The sequence below is a fragment of the Podarcis liolepis genome (assembly GCF_965112155.1).
Source record: "Podarcis liolepis genome assembly, chromosome: 14".
Taxonomy (NCBI): domain Eukaryota; kingdom Metazoa; phylum Chordata; class Lepidosauria; order Squamata; family Lacertidae; genus Podarcis; species Podarcis liolepis.
In genome coordinates this window covers 12201593-12220135 of record NC_139569.1, presented here as the reverse complement: position 1 = coordinate 12220135, position 18543 = coordinate 12201593, and the positions used below count along the sequence as shown (strand labels likewise).

The 18543-nt window shown below is 42.5% G+C and overlaps 1 protein-coding gene across 5 annotated transcripts in view; it reads right to left on the bottom strand.

Moving 5' to 3' along the window:
• The window catches only part of TRRAP (transformation/transcription domain associated protein), a 166916-nt gene extending 149547 nt beyond the window's left edge, over positions 1-17369 (bottom strand). For 2 of the 5 annotated variants that reach the window (XM_083474102.1, XM_083474104.1), the window contains exons 1-17: positions 17205-17359; positions 13334-13500; positions 12502-12551; positions 11506-11616; positions 11186-11290; positions 9869-9952; positions 8524-8580; positions 7578-7703; positions 6528-6605; positions 6210-6298; positions 5954-6050; positions 5191-5329; positions 3807-3885; positions 2269-2503; positions 1317-1644; positions 514-611; positions 140-334 (exon numbers count right to left, since the gene is read on the bottom strand). In XM_083474102.1, the coding sequence (XP_083330228.1) occupies positions 140-334; positions 514-611; positions 1317-1644; positions 2269-2503; positions 3807-3885; positions 5191-5329; positions 5954-6050; positions 6210-6298; positions 6528-6605; positions 7578-7703; positions 8524-8580; positions 9869-9952; positions 11186-11290; positions 11506-11616; positions 12502-12551; positions 13334-13433 (1971 nt within the window). In that variant the 5' untranslated portion in view covers positions 13434-13500; positions 17205-17359. Of the gene's footprint in view, positions 1-139; positions 335-513; positions 612-1316; positions 1645-2268; positions 2504-3806; positions 3886-5190; positions 5330-5953; positions 6051-6209; positions 6299-6527; positions 6606-7577; positions 7704-8523; positions 8581-9868; positions 9953-11185; positions 11291-11505; positions 11617-12501; positions 12552-13333; positions 13501-17193 lie in introns of all 5 variants that reach the window. The other 3 variants (XM_083474103.1, XM_083474106.1, XM_083474105.1) reach the window with 2 other exon arrangements.
• Between the last annotated feature and the right edge of the window lie 1174 nt (positions 17370-18543).

Below are 18543 nucleotides of genomic sequence, written 5' to 3'. Positions count from 1 at the left end.
ACCAGGTTGGCAAAGGCTGGATCAGCCGTAAAGGCGACAGAATGACAACACAGTGGCATGTTAACAAAGAAATCTTCCAAGCTCAACAGAAAGTTTTTGTCAGGGCTCACACTACTATCAAGTACACGAAACATACTACCTGAAGGGCATAGTTCTTAGAGATTCTTTCAACCATGTATGGAACTGTCGTCTGGAAGATTTCTTTAAAAGTCAGAGCATTCATCATTGTGAAGACGCCGGCAAAATGCTCCAGGACCTCCTTCTCCTCTTTCATCCTGACGGTCTGGCAATTTGCAACTCGGATGTACGTCTGCCCATTCCCAGCTATTTGAACCTTTTGCAATGGAGACACAAGACAGGATTCAAGTCAACATGCATCCCCACCACCATTTGTACTGGCTTCCCGTCTCAAAATATCCAAAGCAATTGAAAAGCCGCAAATTTAAAAATGATTTGGAATAAGCCATGGAGATTAAAATTACAGAGCAATTAAACAACAGCTAGGATACGTGCCTGATAAATATCCAAAGCTTGCATTGCATATTTGACCAGCTTGATGTATATTTGTGTCTCTTTAGGTTGCAGCTGCTTATTGGGAATGAACTGAGCTTCTGAAAAAAGAAGAAAAGGAATTGAAAGAGAAATTACTTTTTACTGCTAAAAAGTGTGCACTTGTGCAACAAAATGGGAAAAACTAGAGCTGCTCACAACAATTAATCCCACAGTTTAATCTGCTTCAAAACTTTGAATCTAAAAGGTGCCCCCAATTAATCAGGCATCACATTTAAATATGTATACGACTATTTTTAAAATGGGTGCTTGTATTTTTGTATTAATACGCTGTTCGCAGCTTTGGGGGCCTTTCACAGACACTCAAAGCCTAATGCAATAAAATCTGCAGACAGCAAGCAGTATCTTAGCCAATTCTCCCTTCTCCCACATCACTACAGAGGAGGAATTTCACCTACAGTACATGCATGCATCACCTAAGCGCAAAGGGTGTTTCTTGTTTCGGAAATAATAACCCAGAACGTAAGAAGAGTCTTGCTAGATTAGGTCAATGTCCCATCTAGTCCAGCATCTTGGTCTCACAGTGGCCAACCTGATGCCTACAGGAAAACCCGCAACCACCACCCGAGCACAGGAACACTCTCCTCTCTTGAGGTTTCCAGCAACTGACATACTCATATGCATATTTTAAATAAATGGGTAACTAAAACCCATATGATAAATTGCCTTTTTTTTAAAAAAAAAAAAAAAAGGTTGCACCACCCTAGGAAAAAAGCCCAGGTAAAATTCGAATCATGCCACCTTACCACCAGGAGCTTTGCAAGAAGTGATACCCCAGGTAATCGTCTTGACACCACAGACCAAGGTTTTCACCAAGCTTCGGCAATCCGTGACTTGGAATGTTTGCTTGTCTTCCTTCTCCTTCTCCCCTTGCTTCTCAAAGACAGGCCCCGGGGCAGGGGCCACGGGAGTGGTGGGAGCAGGGGACGGAACAGGAACCGGAGCGGCATTTCCTCCAGCCGGCACACTGGGCAAGGCAGCTTCTCCTGCCCCAAGTTCAGACTGCGGCTTGCACTTTTTAAAGATCACGGAGAGCTGATAGCGGGCAATGGTGTGGAATTTAAGGACGAAAACCTGGAGGAGAAGAAACACCGTCACAACAAAGTAAGATTCATCATCTGAATCTAGGTGTAACGCCAAATCCGACAACCAGTGGAAGAGGCCGGAATGATACTGGTGTTCACACACACACACACACACACCTCCCTCTGCTAGAAGGCAAACCAACACTTGCCATTAGAGCTGGACAAACTATGGTTTTGAACTTGCCCTCCAAACTGGGATCACAAAGCAGCTTCGAACTATGCTTTGCCATTCCCTGTATGAAGGGCAAGTGCAAGCCATAGTTTTGTCCATTCAGATCTAATGACAACCGGTGGTTTCCCTCTAAACAGGAGGCAGCACAAAATAGAAGAAGCGAATGCATGAGCCCAAGGATGGTTTTCAACTCAGGTTTTAACTCAGAGTAGATCCATTAAAATTAATGGAGCTAACTTAAACATTCATTCATTTCAACGGGTCTGCTCCAAGTAAAATTTTGTTGAATAGCACCTCCAGTCCCAAGTAGATCAATCTACCTTTTCCATTTAGTTATATATTTAATTCCACCTCCTCAGCACAGAGGCCTCGTTTCTGAGCAGCTATGTGATTTTAATGAATATTTTCATTCCAGCACCCCTACTTTAAATGCCACAGTACCTCCAACATCCTCATGAGGATGTCTCTGCCATTTCCATTTTCCTGTTCGCTCTTGGATCGAATGCAGTCCACGAGATTTAGCAGAAGTTTGCATGACATGGTCTGGATACTGCTGGGCAATGATTCGTCATCAATATTCTTAGCAAATAACTGGACAGCAAGGGAGAGATCATTGAGCGGCAAATGCTGTCGGACATGATGAACCAGATCTGCTAAAGTGCTGTACGCAAGGGGCCTGGGAACACACAAAGAACAAATAAACTAGTTACTTTAGCGTAATATCTCCAGTTTACGTGTTGAGACGATATGTGTGAAGCCAACATAGACGTCCAACACACAGTGATGAGGAGTGAAAGGGTGGTAACCAATGCCAGTCCTTCCCTAGAGAAGACCCACTGCAATTAATAAACAGGCCAATGGGCCACCCAGTCTAGGATCCTGTTCTCAAGGTGGCCAGCCTAGGAGAAGCATGCACACAGGACCTGAGTGCAAGAGCAACTCTCGCCACTCATGTGATTCTCAGCAATTAGTATTCAGAGGGATCCTGCCTCCGATGACAGAGGTTGTTTGCATCTGTCTGTCTCAAGAGACAATGGAGTACACCTCCGGGGATAGAGTCAAACCGCTATTAGCAGCACCGAAGTGACCTCTCTAGGGAGCAAGCCTGGGCAGTGCGCATGGAGGTCCTGGGCTGCCCAAATGGCAAGGCCCCACTCCTGGCCTCATTGATGTAGTCCAGGCATGTCCAAAGTCCGTTTTGGGGCCCTAATAAACTGTGGTAGTTTATTTCCTGGAGTAAAATCCTAAAAAAACCTCAACACCTGCAACCCTTAAAAAAAGATCAAAAACTTCAATCCTAAAAAAAGTCAACAACTTTTGTTGGCCCTTTATTCAGCCCCCAAGGCCCTTCACTTTATCAAATCTGGCCCTCTCTCAAAAAGTTTGGACACCACTGATGTAGTCCAAAGGAAAGCAGAGCAATATGTTTGGCACCATCTTGGCTGCAGGAGTTGCCGAAGAAGGCATAAAAGGTGCCATCTAACCTGGGGACTAAACTTAGTAGAGTAGAAAACAGCCATTATGGCACATGCAAGAAAAGATGCCTTGTACAACCATTAACTTATTAGCCGACCCCCTGTAGAGAAGACACAATGGAGAGAAGAGAGGGACTGCACCTGCCAGCAATGCCAAACCATCTGCACATTCAGGGACCATTGAGAAGTGGACATAACTAGGGATCTCAAAATGCACAGAGCTGCAAACTCTCCTTTCTGACAATTCCCTTAATGTATGGACACCAGGGGACTGGGATGCCAGGAGTCTGTCATGGGTAGGGTCTATAGGTGTGGTCCTCCTACAGCCTCCTTGGGTATAATGTTCACACGGAGGGAGGGAGCAGCCCTTTTGCCTTTTTGCCTTCTTCAGCCAATAAATGGGAGAGCAGGTAGGACAAAGACCTGGTTATGATCTTGTGCACCCGCTAAAACATCCAATGCGCTGGCAGCATTAACAGATAGAGAACAAGCTTCAGTACGCACCTCAGGGTTTCACGGGCCGTGTATCCAGAGCCTATTAGTATGGATTCATCGAACAATTTGTCCATGCACGGAATAAATTCTGTAGTGAAAAGTGACAAGAGAACGCTGTCATGATGGAGGCAACAAAACAAGAATTATTAAGCAGCTTTAATTAATGCAGAAGGCAGTCCAACTACTGGGCCACCAATCAAACATTTCCTGCAAAATTTAGCCTACCAAGCATGACTTTTAATCCTCGGGAAGTGGCAGTTCTGCCAAAAGTGAATTTAACATGCTGCTCTCTTCAGTGAAGAAAAAATGCCGCAGGTATTTACTTAGCTTGCAAATATTTGTTTCCTTAAACTGATTCTGAGCACCCTGCCCAAGTTTACTGGAGTGGTACAAACATTTAGAGCCTTCTCATCCCTCTACAGATCAGCAGAAAAACTCCCCTAAGAAATTATGTTAAATGTATTAAGGAACACTAGTATAGAAAGATGTGCTTCTGAAACTGTATATTTCTACATTGTTAATTTCTCTCATTGGTTTAAAGAGCTGAGGGTGATGAACATGCCATTTTACTTTATGTCATTTCACTTCACAACAGCCTTGTGAGGTCGGCTAGGTTTGACTGAGAACACGAAAGCAAGAAACATAAGGAGATTAACATACCCCTTTCAAGAGTCAAACATAGACGTTACTTTCCATATCATTATGCTTTTGTTAATAAGATAAACACACTTAATTAGCAATTAAGTTACACTCAAGACTGCAATCCTTAAAGGAAAGTGCAAGATTAGGGGGTCTGTAGAGCTGGATCCCATGTGCAGAATTAAGCTAAGCTATACCTTTGTCAAATCGCGATTTTATAGCTCTATTTAGACAATCCAAAAACAAGTTTTATCTAGCACACACCATAAGAAAACGGGCGGAGAACAGAGAATGACTTCATTGTATTCAATCCCATATTTCTACTGTACAAAGTAACTGTGGAAGAGTAGTGTAAACTCAAAAAAAAATTGTTTTTCCACTCTATAGGCTCACCAGCACCTTATGGGGGGTGAGGACTTTGCATTTAATTTGGCAGATTCCAATTGATTTTACATTTACCAATGTAAGATATTAAATTCACAGGTACCAGCAGTCTGATTTGACCTGTTTGACCGGTTCCAGTTCATAGGCATGGCTGATTTTCTATCCACTTCACACCAAGTGAAGCGAACTCAAACTAGCTCTGAAACTGCTGTGCTAATTGCACCCACTTGACTCTGGCAGCAATCATAAAGCAACCTTAACAAGAGAGGACTCGTAACACTGAGAACACAGAACCATACCTTGTGACCCACCTCTCACCATTTTCCCACCAACATATGCCAACTATTTAAAATATGCAAAAGGGACATACGGCTCCTCAGGTCCGTGGTCAGAATATGCTTGGCTGCAATGAGAAGCTCCTTTCTCAGGTGAGCTGTTTCTGCAGGACAGTTTGACAGCAACTGCAACATGCCTTTTACCATTTGCTGAGAATACTTGGCCACCAATTCCTGATGAAAGTAAAAATATAGATGCATATATTCCAGCTATATTTATGGCATATATAGGTAAAAATCTCAACTGACTCACACCCTGGTAGAGGCATCAATAAGGCTTACTTTCCACTGTGTATACAGAGGCCCCATCTACAGAGGTGGTTGTATTAAGCAGAGATGGGGATAGGAATCCAAACAAAAAACACAAACAAAAACCAAAATTGGGGGTGGGGTGAGAAGGAAAGCAAGGAGAGGGAATTCCTGCTTTCTTCTACCTCCTATGAATCCTCAGAAATCCCCAGTTATATGGCTTTGTGGAGAATCATTAGTCCTCCATGTGCGGCTGACCAAAACTCCCATAATCCCCGGTCGTTGGTCATGCTTACTAGGGCTGATGGGAGTTGTAGTTCAGTAAAGTTTTCCCCACCCCCTGTGTTATACAAAACATTGTTTTACACATACTTTTTGGTTGGGGTTTCAAAAGTGTTTCACTTTCACATGGAGTTTAAAGGTTTCTTATTTTGTTCTCTCTTGATACAGCCTATCCACCCACCGAAAAAAGTTCTGTTAACTAGTGGAACGCATGACTCTCTGCCTCCACCTGTCCAAGAATGCTCAAACCTCTCGAATGTCACTTACCTGATAAATTCTTATTATGTAGGCCAAGAACGACAACGTTTTTATCTGTGCAGCAATGAAGTCAGCATACAGTTCCTTGTTGTAAAGTTTATGCTGCCTGAAAATTGAACGTCAAACAGTGATTTAGTCTTGCCTTTCTTTTTTAAAAAAAGTTACCTCATGAATGGTGCTTCTTGTTTTTTTAAAGCTTAAACGTTACCATTTACATGGCTAATGTAAAAAGGCTTCGCCAGGAGGTTTTGTTATGTAACCTTACCTTGCTTGTGTGGACACCTGAATAATAATTGTATTCATAATCAAGGGTACAAATTCAGCCACCACGTTATGGATGTTCAGTTTGTACAGCTAAAGAAAGAAAAGAAAACAATGTGTGATGAAAGATGTATGATTGTTGCTTACAAGGCGGCTTTCGAACAAACCTGCAACCCAAATAAGTTTGCAGCTTGATGCCCCAAAAGTCGCCCTCCATTCATACGCCAAATAAGAGGAGGGGGAAGCCCTAAAGTTTGGCTAGAAGACAGGGCAGAAATTTAGACACAAGCAGGTTATTTATATGAAGCATTCCAGTACTCACCTGATACATAAGGACAACAATAATGGGCAGCTCAGCTAACACCTTCAAGGAGAGAGAGCCTCGAGGAATTATTGAATGCTGGGGGGAAAACAGAAGCAAAGGGCAAACATTTCCACAAAATGTCTCTTTTAAAATGGGATTTTAAAAAATTAAAAGCTGTTAGCATGAAACACAGTTTGACAGCTGCTTTCTTGGATCAGTTTGTTTCAATATAGCTTGCAAGTTTTAACCAACATGGTTTTTTTCTTTCTCAAGCTCCAACTTGGTCCACGTGACCCTGCTGAAGACCCGACAAACAGCTTAATGATGCTGGGCAAGCGGAGGATGCAGAGAACATCCTTCAGATGAAAGAGCAGCATCAGACTGTTGGGTGTCACTCCCAATGGGAAATAGAAGGCAAGGTGGGGAGCAAGAATGAAGGAAGACAAGGGGAAAGGCAGAGCAGAGAGACATGAAGCAGCACAAAGGAAGAGACAGAAGGGAAGAGGACAAACTATGAAGGAAAGTAGGGCTGCCACAAAGAGTGTGCTTGGCCAGGGCAACGGGGTATGGAGGGATCTGAGGCACCAGAGATAGCTTGGTAAGTGAGAGCATGGTGCTGATAATGCCAAGGTCAGACGTTCAATCCCCATAAGGGACAGCTGCATATTCCTGCATTGCAGGGGGCTGGACCAGATAATCCTCAGGGTTCCTTCCAACTCTATGATTCTAGGAGGACTCACAACCCCCGTGGGAAGTCAGTGAGAGAGAAAGGAGAGGCAGAAAGGACAGAAACCGATGCGGTATAGGGGAGCGAGAGACTGAATGGGTCAGAAATGCTAAATAAATAAAAACAAAAAGAGTGGTGTCCAGTGATGAAAAGAGATAACCAAACTCCACCAGGTGGCAGACAGGAGGTGACATATATTGCTTATAGATGTATTGCTCAGGTGGGGCTCTCCGCAGTCTCCCATCTTGGCACCGCCAAGGTTCATATTCACTTCATGCCAACGCAGATGCACCGTAAACCACAGGGTTCTATTACAAGCTGGAGTCATGTATTATACATACCGTTCTCGTTTCGCTGTCGTCCCGTTCTGGATTTACTTTCACTACGATCGTCGTGATCATACCCACCATTTCTGGAGTAGGAACAGTGTTGTCGGGGATAACCTGAGGATTCTCAAAGTAACGATTCTACGGCAAGAACAAAGAGATTTTGAAGCATTAACAATAGCTGCAGATCTCGCCGACTTCACAAGCGCTGATAAGCTTACGGAGGTGAAGCACGAATAAAGCAGGGGAAAGCCACTTCTACCAGACTCCATGGCTGCTGAGGGATGGGACAGGAGGAAAGGAGGAAGAAGAGCGACTGCTTTGGCAATGAGCTCTGACAAAAGGCAACTTTGGCAAAACTCATTGTTGATAATTAATACAGAACTGTGAATACCGTACTAAGACTAGTTCAATAACCTATTAGCTATCTCAGGATACAATTAGCGCATGATTATACTTGCTGCAATAATAGGCACTGCTGATCATCTATGATTAAATGTTTGCTCCCTACATCTTTTCTTATAATATGGCATTTACAAAGCCCACACCAAGCGTTTCAGTATCCTTCTCAATATACATTCAGGGCTACTGCAATCCTATCTTTCTAATACAGCCCCTTGCAAAGACCAAAAGGTACTTTGAACACTTGAACGCACTATACAAAAAGGCGGTGTAAAGGTGGTGGTGGTTGTTGTTGTTGTTGTTGTTGTTGTTGTTGTTGTTGTTGTTGTTGTCCCGGCCTTTGAATCTCCAAGCGAATCCTGACTAGATTGAGATCTTATGGAGCTAGTGAGTGGGCGATTACCAGACCTGCAAGCTCCTGCCAATTTTGCAAGGCAAAATAATAATAATCAAAAGTCTTCCAGAAGGCATAAAAGAAAAGATACCAAGTTAGGGTATTTTATCCATGATGGGTCAAAAATGTGGATTTCAGAAGTCAAAAAAAATAATTAAGACCTACCACTACTTTTGGAAGCTCCTTGTAAATCTGTTTCACAAAATCCAAAAAATGATGTATCTGTGGAAAGGGAGAGAAAAAAAGGATGAGTCTATGTTCTAAAAAACTTTTTTTTAAGCCATTCTGTTTCTAGGTATTCACACTGAACAACTTTAAAAACAAAGGAAGTGAACTGGGCAGGTTCTAAGTAACTAGTTTTAGGGCATCCCAGTAGGATTACAGCTCTCTTGCCAATTTACACAGATACAACAGTATTCATGGATATGTAGGATGGAGCTGTTTAAGAAACTCAGACCCAAGTCTTTTCGGGATGCAGAACCCATTGCTCAATTATTTTATGCATTGGCCATGCCTAAGTTTAATTTGGGAACTTAGAATTCCAACAAGTGATCTGAATTGTCTCTATACTAAAGCACAGTATGTGAAACAAGCAAGATGAATTTAAGCCCTTAATGCAGGATGGAAAATATGACCTAATAGGCGTTACTGAAACCTGGTGGGAGGAGACTCATAAATGGAAAGAAGAATTAGAGGGGTATAACCTGCTCAAAAGGAACAGACCACCAGTAAGGGTGGATAAGAGGAGTTATGATAGCCATCTTCAAATATCTAAAGCGCTGTCACATGCAAGATGGAGCAACCTTGCCCTGCACCCCCAAAAAAACCTCAACAACTTGGACCTGAACCCCAGAAAAGGGGATAGATCACTGCCAGTTTTTAACTCTGTGAGTAGATCGCAGTCTCTTGGGAATTGGCCACCCCTGCTAAATAACACACACCCCACACTCCAGAGAGACAGAGGGGAGCATAGGTAAAAGGAGGGGACAAGACCCTTCCTTATGTGAACTTAACAGCACAATCCTATATACATCTACTGAGAAGGAAGTCCCAATGAAGTTCAATAGGGCTTCTTACTGAGTACATGATTGCAGCCTAAGTTGACTCATCCAATAATATAGTGTGTACTACAATAGTAAAACAGAAAGCAAAAGATTCCTTTACAAGTATTCTAATAATTTATGAAATCTATCCATAAAATCCACAACTGTATGCACTTTTTCTCATAACTTGAAGCTTAAGTACTTAATTACAATATTCTAAGGTTTCTGAAACCTCCCAGAGATTTCATAAGGAGACAGCAGCACTGGTACAATTCTTTTCCATTGCATTTTCAATTATTATTAGATTATGTTTCTAATATAACAGCACAGAATCATAGAACTGTAGGCATGGAAAGGACACCAAGGTTCATCTAGTCCAACCCTCTACAATACAAAATCACAAATCAAACATATCCAAGTAGTAATACAAAAATAAAACTTTAATAGTACAGGAGAAAGTAATTTACCTCTTGTGTGATTGGTGGACGGAACTGCTTGTGCAATTCAATGATTATCCTCAAACAAATAAGTACATTTTCTTCATTTTCAGTCTAAGTGTAGGGGGAAAGAGAACAGATTTATTATTTCATGACTGAATTCCTGAACTTTTAAAATAATGTTACAGTTGTCATAGTTTCTGAATTATTCAGAAAAGTGTATTTGCTTCTGTGAAACAGTAATTCCTTAAAAATAATCTTTATTGTCATTTTGTTATGAGAGAAGAAGCCCAAGGTACATAGAGACTTTTCACAAATTACATGAAAATGTTATATAGATGGTATCTAACACCCAGTAGATTGCCAAAAACGCATAAATCAAAATCGAATAAGTGTTGGAAATGCAAAGAAAAAGAAGGTACTTTTTATCATATGTGGTGGTCTTGTAGTAAAGTTAAAGCTTACTGGGAAATGATATATAATGAACTGGAAAAGATGTTCAAGGTAACATTTGTAATATAAAAAAGAAGAAGAACAAGAAGATTTCCTCTTGGGAATTATAGGTGTAGAACTACCCACACAGTACAGAAATTTATTTATGTACAAAAGAAGGGAAATGGTTTATTGAATATTTACAAACAAATTGTAAACAGATAAAGACACTGGCAGAATTACTGTAATAACCTGCAGTTTCAAAAGAACATATAATCAAAATAGATGAATAAAAGATTAAGTTGTTAATTTAGAATATGCAGGAAATGATAAAATAAATTTAAGGAACTGCAGAAAGAGGAGGAAGGAAGTCGAGGTTTGAAATGTTAGAACTATTGTTAAACTATTGAAATGTATATAAACAAAAAACTATAAATAAAATTATAAAAAATAGAGACTTTTTACAACAATGGGGACAAAATAAAACATAATAAATTAGGAAAGGAGGAGGGGAAAACCAGGATGTAGCAAAAACATGCAATGCAGCTTTACACAGCGATCATAGAGAGGAATAAGAAAGTAGGTTAATCTTCTACAATACTTCTCCACACAAATAACCTGGAAAATTGGAGGTTTGGTGCATTTTGCATCTCAGTTGACAAATGATTTTTTTTTAATGCCACATAAAATGAAAACGGTCTATTTTTTACCTGCCCCTAAGGGCTCTCATTTGCTGCACTGTGTCTCATATACAAGCACATTGGAATAACAGAACAACACGTGACATTTAAATAGTACTCCATCACTTCTAGTTATCTTTCCAGTTATGAAGTTTCAAAGGTAGGTAAATCCACAACAGGAGTAATTCTTTTTTTAAAAAAATGTTGCTAAGATTGTATTTTTAAAGTACAGTACCTCTAGAAATCTGAACATCACAGATAAGATATTTTTGGTGTGCGGTCGAAGATGTTCATTTGTTGGTATTCTATGGATTATTTCCAGAACTAATTTTCTCAGTTGCTGGGGAGAGATAAAAGGAGGGCCATCAACTCAAAATATATAACTCAATGAAAAGTCATATGGTAAAACCCTAACAGCTTGAGGAACACGTTAAAGAAAAACACACAGATAAAATCCCAATATGCATAAATAACAAAGCTTCCTTCTGGTTTGCCAAAAGGGCTCATTGAAAGACAAAGCCTGAGAGAAAGAGAAGAGTTCGTTTCACAATATACCTGTGCTGGCTTTTCCTGCAGAAATTGAACCTCTCCGTCCTGGAGAAAAGTAAGGAAGCGAGGAATGATGTGTTCCAGGAATGTGGAATACTGCTGGGATGACGTCACATTCTAGTAGGAGAAAGCAATGTTTTAAGGATCTTTATTTCAAACATGTACACAATGTGGAATTAAGTACTTTAGTGAAAGCATGGCAGTCAAAGGTTTCATAGCTAACCACTTCAAGCTGCTGCAGCTACTAAAACAAAACAAGCCAAAAATTCTTCAAATTATTTCGCTCATTTTGAGGACAATGCATACATATTGCCAGGCTCGAATAGAGGGATGTGCAAACGGCCAACAAACTTGCAATCCTACTGACTCCTTCCCAATACTTGAACTTCAGTGTGTTTCAGCAAGCCCACAAAAGTTAGTAGCCTGCTCCCCTTACAAAAGAAAATTTACTAGCACAGTTGTGATTTGCCTTGCAATGCTGGCTGCAAAAAAGAAACCCTCTCCACTGTGGCCAGCTTAGAAATGCAGATTACTGGCCTCTTAGCAGAATAGTTTTTTAAAAACAAAAACAAAACCTACCAAGCAGGATAGCAGTGGAATGATGGAGGGATCCACCCCTGCTCCACCAGTTCATTGTGGTTCTGGGTTGGTTAAGGAGGAAGAAATTTTCCTTCCTCTGTGGCCAGCACAGAAACCAAGCAGACTGCTGAAGGAGAGATGGAACAATCTGTCCCTCCTCCACCAGATCAAAACTCACCTGTATGGTATACCTGGTGGGCTATGGCTCACAGCAAACGTGTTATATTCAAGGCTGGCTTGATTTGTGTCTCTGCACCAAGCCTAAGTAGATTTGGGGGCGTGGGACAATATTAACTGTCCTGATCAGATTTCAGTTGGGTGGGTCTCTAGTAGAGAAGCCAACTTACATAATTATTGTTTGAAATCTCTCCACAAAGGTCTACAATGTTTAGATCAGTATGACAGCGATCTGATTTTCGTTACCTCAAAGTTTTCGCTGACTTCTTGCATCATCTTCAGCTTTGTTTCATCAGCTACAAATCAAGAATGGAATAATAAAAAGGGGGGATTAAACGACATGTTTGACAGATATTGAAGAAATGCTCTTTGACCGCACTTGAAGAAGCAGTCAGATCTTATCAGTTTAGCTCTCATGACCCAAATTGTGGATTCCACAAATCACAACTCTCACTCAAACACACCTGCACTCATCCATCTCCACGCAGTCACACACAAGGTTACTTTTTCAGGGTTCAAGAAAATATTTTTCATCATTTTGCTTCTTCATTAAAGCAAAGCTTAAGGTGACCGTGGAGTTTACTGAACCATCGCTCAGTGCAGACATAACTCTGGCTCACTCCAAATCCTGATTTCTTGGTCAGGAACCAACCTCAGGCCCATATTCCCATCACTCTCCAAAACAATTTCCTTTTCTCCCTGAGGACCTTAATCACAGTCTAGCATTCACTCTACAGCAATGCTACTACCTAAAGTGAATGCTAACCAGCTTCACTCTTCACCCAAGGTTTGCAAACCCACTTCAAACTTAAGACTTTACACTGCGGTAAAGATGGGGACTCCTGCTAGCATCAGGAATGCTCAGGATTGGTACAGATAAAATTCAAAATCATGCTTAAGGCCAATAAGAATTCACATATGACAGGAAAGATGAAGGTTGAGCACATTCCCAAATTTAGGTTCTGATTTGCGGGATGCAATTTGCAAGAGCCAGTGATACACCTGTACTAGGCCAGTGTGAATAACTCGTCTAGCAGATGAAGCAAAAATAGAAGAAAAAACCTGAAAATAAACTTACGTGTATTGACATCCGTTAGAGCTGCCACAAACTGGAGGTATTTTTTCATTAAAGTGGTTTGGTCAACCACAGTGGGTCCTTGCGTTGAAACAAATGCCATTTTCCCCTCGTTTGAATGTAAGTTATCACTTACAAAGAAGAGTTAAAGACCTCAAGGATCAGTCAGCCTGTTAAAAACAAAATGCAAGGCTACTTTAACAAACAATAATAATAATTTGGGCCCCACCCATCTGGCTGGGTATCCCCAGTCACTCTGGGCAGCTTCCAACAAAATATAAAAAATAATAAAATGCCACAAACATTAAAAACTTCCCGATACAGGGCCGCCTTCAGGTGTCTTCTAAAAGCTTTGTAAATCTTTATCTCCTTGGCATATGATGGGAGGGTGTTCCACAGAGAGGGGGCTACCACCGAGGAGGCCTCAAGAGGTGGACCTCAGTGTCCAGGCTGAAAGATGGGGGTGGAGACACTTCATCAGGTATACTGAAGCTCATTCAGCTATACTGAAGCCCGGTGTCAACTCACACATAGTGGGATACCAGAATCACCCCAACCATCCACATAGGATGCTTCAATTGCCCTTCATGCATTGAATTTCACCTTTGCATAAGGAACGGCTCACCTAGGTCCACACATGAGCAGGCCTCTGGCACACTATCTATATAACTCAAATTTTGCCGTATAAGGACCCAAAGCTCCCACTGCTGCATTTTGCTACCAACTGAAATGTCCAAACACTTTTCAAAGAAAACCAACCCCACACACTGCAGTAATCTAACCTGGATGTGACCATGGCATGTTGAACAGTAGTCAGATTTGCATTCTCTAAAGAAGGATGCAAACTATGTTCCTAAGAAGGTACTCCAAGCCTATGCAGAGTGACTCAGGTGTAAGAACCACTGTAGAAAGTGGACTGACTTCTAAGCTAACATGCTTAGGATCCAGATGTAAAAGTGCCTTTTCTGTACTTTTCTGAGAGTAAGCAGTAGCCAAAATGTGACTGCAGAACAGACTGACGTAATGGCATTATACTTCCTGCGCTTCGACTTATGGAGGGAGAAACAGAATTACCTTAAAATGAGCTAATGTTTTCCTTCCTTGCATGTGTGACATTGAAATAATTATTTGGGGACTGAAATGAATTCTGCCCACTCTGTTGTCAAATACGACTGACAAAAGTTTTGAGGGTGGGGCATATGTGCATCTGAATTAAGATGTTTTTATTTTCCTCTCAAAATATTTGTTATATAAATTATCAAAAACTCCTATCCCAGTTCTCTCTTCCCAAAAGAAGTTGCCTGAAGCAGTTTTGGAGAGATAAAAAGAAGCACAAAAATAGCAATGATCAATTATTTAAAAACACCATCACCGGCCTAAAAGCAGCAGCAAAGGAATAAAGACACAAAAAGCCAAAACTAATAATAAACATATCAAATTAAGCAACAGCAAAAGCAAAGGCTTGCTTGCAAGGAAATGACTTCACTTTGCCATATATTTATTTTGTAGGCATTTCAGTGCAGTAGTTGGAAGTCCTTCATTAATCATTCTTAGGGCTACAGTGTTTGGCCAGACAAGACGGTCAGCCAACATGACGCCCCCCCAGGTGCTGTGAACTACAACTCCCATCATCCTTAACCAAGTAATGGCTAGTGGTCAAGGATTATGGAAGTTGTAATGTCTGGAGGGCACTAGGTTGAGAAAGGCTGCTTTAAAAACACACAGGCTTAGACCCAGGAACACACAAGCGCCGCAAAGGATGCCCACCTCTGTTCTAAAGTGCTTGCTATGCTGCATTTGTGTATCATCTCTAGAACTAAAGCTAGTGGGATTCTTTACTTGAAAACTAATTACACTTAGGAACATTTCCATCCAATTGCTCAATCAATGTTTATTTAATTAGGTGACAGGGTAATCATTCTATATAAAATATATTAAGGCTGTAGCCAATGTTAGTCCTACTCAGAATCAATCCACTGAAATTGATGGCTATGACTAACTTGAGTGCATTAATTTCAGTTGTGTCTACACTGAGTAGAACTTTGTTGGATACAACCCATCATGCAAAGTATTATTGGAGCTAAACCAGTTGTTGTTGTTGTTGTTAAAAAACCTTAAAAAACCTCAAAGACTACTGGAAAACTTGTAAAGGTTCAATTCCCCAATTTCAGTCATTGGCCATAACACAACCAGGGCAAACATGTGATGTTTTCAATTGGTAACAGTTCACATGCATTAAAATAGCTGGGTTTTAAACAATACACAGTAGCATGGGAGCATGACAGCAATCGCTGTTGTTAATGCAGGAGAAATCCTGCCATTTAAACAAATATGTTTCAGCACTGGGACAAATTTTTGCCACTGAAATTTACACACTGAAATTCAAAAGTAACATGTCTGGTCTAAGGCAAACCTTAGTGCTGTAAGGAGGATAAATGGAGAAAGACACATCCCGTTCGCCAGGATACAAATTTTGGCAAGTAAGGATATACAGTAAATGCTTCCTCTCTCCAGCTCCATTCCAATTCAACATAAGATCTTACATTGAAGGGTGGTATATAAACAAACAAACCCCTTTCACATGAAAGCTTGCCTCTGCTTTGGACTGTTTGCCAAACAGACCCCCTGCCCATATACAATCTACAAAACCTCTGCTGTCAGAGGCAGTATGCCTCTAAGTATCAGTTGCTGGAAATGGCAGGGTGGTAAAAGTGCTGTCAAGCTCGGGTTCTGCTTGCAGGCTTCCCACCAGTCCCTGGCTGGCCACTATACAAATAGGATGCTGGACTAGATGAGCCCCTGGCCTGATCCAGCAAAGCTCTTATGTTCTTAGCCCCCTAAACTGCTCTCACTTCACTTCTCCAAAGGAGCAACCCATCTCCCCTCCCATTCTGCCTCAGGCTATAATTTTTCTTAGAATCACAGAGTTGGAAGGGACCCCAAGGGTCATCCAGTCCAACCCCCTGCAATGCAAGAATCTCAACTAGATCATACCTGCAGAATCTTACAACCACAATGTGCCAGGTCTTAAAAGGTCATAAAAGCACAGCTGGTTGGACTTCCTTGAACTCCCAAGTGAGTATGCATGGTTCTACCACCACCCATGCGCACGCAGAAGCCCACAATTTATCCACACAACAACCCTGTAAGGAAGTTAGGCAGAGCAGGAGCTGCTTGCCTAAAAGTCAACCAGTGCAGACTTGAACCCGGATCTTCACTATTTTAGTTGAAGCTATGGAACTGGCTCCCACAGGAGGCAGTGACGGCCACCAAGTCTGCTACGCCGGACCCTTCCATCCTTACCCCCACCCCGTTCTCCTTTCACATAAGACGCACGTACTACGTCATCTGCACAACTACCCCCCTGTGAGGTAGGTTAGGCCGAGTGGCAGCGGGTCACGGGCAAGTGGGGATTCGAACTCGGAGCTCCTCGGAGCTCAGTCCCTCAACTTCCTGGCCCCCCCGTGGGGACTCCATCTCCCATCAGCCTCAGCCAGCGTGGCCAGCGGCGAGGCATGATGGGAGCTGTAGTCCAGCAGCCACCCAGAAGGCGGGAGAGCAGGTGAGGGAAAAGCCACCCTAACCTCTACGAGGCGTCAGGGGCCCCTCAGCGCCTTCGGCTGACTCCTCCCCCTCGCAGGACACGCGCGCAGCGGCGGACCAATCCTCGGCTCCCGTGCGCTCGGCCCCGCCCCTTTCTTCCCTCCACAGCAGAAACCCCGCCTCCTCCGGCCTCCCTCAGAAGCTCCCGCAGCCACGCCCACTTTCCTCTCAGAACGGGAGGGGGACTCGCCTCGCCCTCCTTTCTTGTCCCCCCTCCCCTTTCCCCTCGCCCCGTTTCCTCTCCGTTCCCCCCCACACACTTTCCCCTCACCAGTCCAGGCCGCGCCGGCTTCTTCATGCCTTCCTTTGTTGCCTCCGCGCAGCAGCTGTGGCCGGAGCAGCGACGGAGGCACCAGCGGGCGCATGGGCGCCTCTCCTCGCCTAGCCCGCCTGCCTCCCCCTGCTGCTTGCCCACCCCAAAGCGGAAGCACACCAAGCGCCACTTCCGGTTAGCTCTCCTCGCTGTAGCGATACGAAAGAATCAGAGCGAAGCGCTCCTACCACTTCCGGCCTCCCGTCGAAAAACTGGCTTTCCGCTCTCTCAGGGCAAAAGGAATGTCAGAAAAAGGGGCGGGGTTCATCAATAAGCGGCTGAGAGCCAGAGCGGCGCCGCTTCACGACATAGAGATTCGGAGCCTTCAATTGTTCACCGGAAGTTTAGGTTGCATGGTCACTCTCCAACTTTTCCTATATTTACGTCCGTCCCTCTTCTAGCCCTTCGTCCACCAATCAGCGTGCTGCTGTCTTTTTCCCCCCTCCCCACTTCCCTCGGCGCGCAGGGCAATCCTATGCAAACAGTGGGGCGCGCAGGGCAATCCTATACTGTATAGATCTTTACTGGGAAGTGCTTCTACGTTCAATAGGGCGTGCTCTGTAATAAGGGTGTGCAAAGTGATTGCGTAGACCTTATCTTCCTTTTTTCCCTCAATGTTAAGCATCAAAATCATACCTATACATCAATAAACTTAACAACAACAACAAAACTCGCCCCCACCTCTCACCCGTGTATTTAACAAAGTACATTAAACAACTATGGTCCATGCGTAGATGAAAGATGCCAGTTTTATAGATTGTCAGACAGGAAAGTAATGAAAGGAAACCATAATTCCGTACAATTGTTGGGAGTCTTGAGTTCCATTTGGAGCTTACATATATTTTCTAAATTTCTCCATTAATGCCACCACTGTCTATACATTTTGTCTCCATATGGAAAGTTGCAAGTACCCTCAATTTTTCCAGTTTTGTGCAATCAGTTGTCCGGCTGCCACAAGCAACAATGTTATTAGTTCCTTAATTTTCAAGAAAAGTAAGGCTGCGATCCTAACATCTCTTACTGAGCAGTAAGCCCCATTGAATTCAATATGCCATACTTCTAAGTAGATGTGTATATGACGCTAGCGATACATGGAGAAAGGAAGGGTAGAGATTATAATTCTACAGTACTATAAATTTTAAAACCATAGAAGCCCAGGTGAAATTTCACTATTTTCCTTGAATCAGATCGTTTTAGGCACACCATCAATCTCAGTCACCCTCAATCTAACACCTGTGATGTGGAGATATTAATATTGACAAGCCTTACAGGGTTGTTGTGTGGATGACTATAAAGT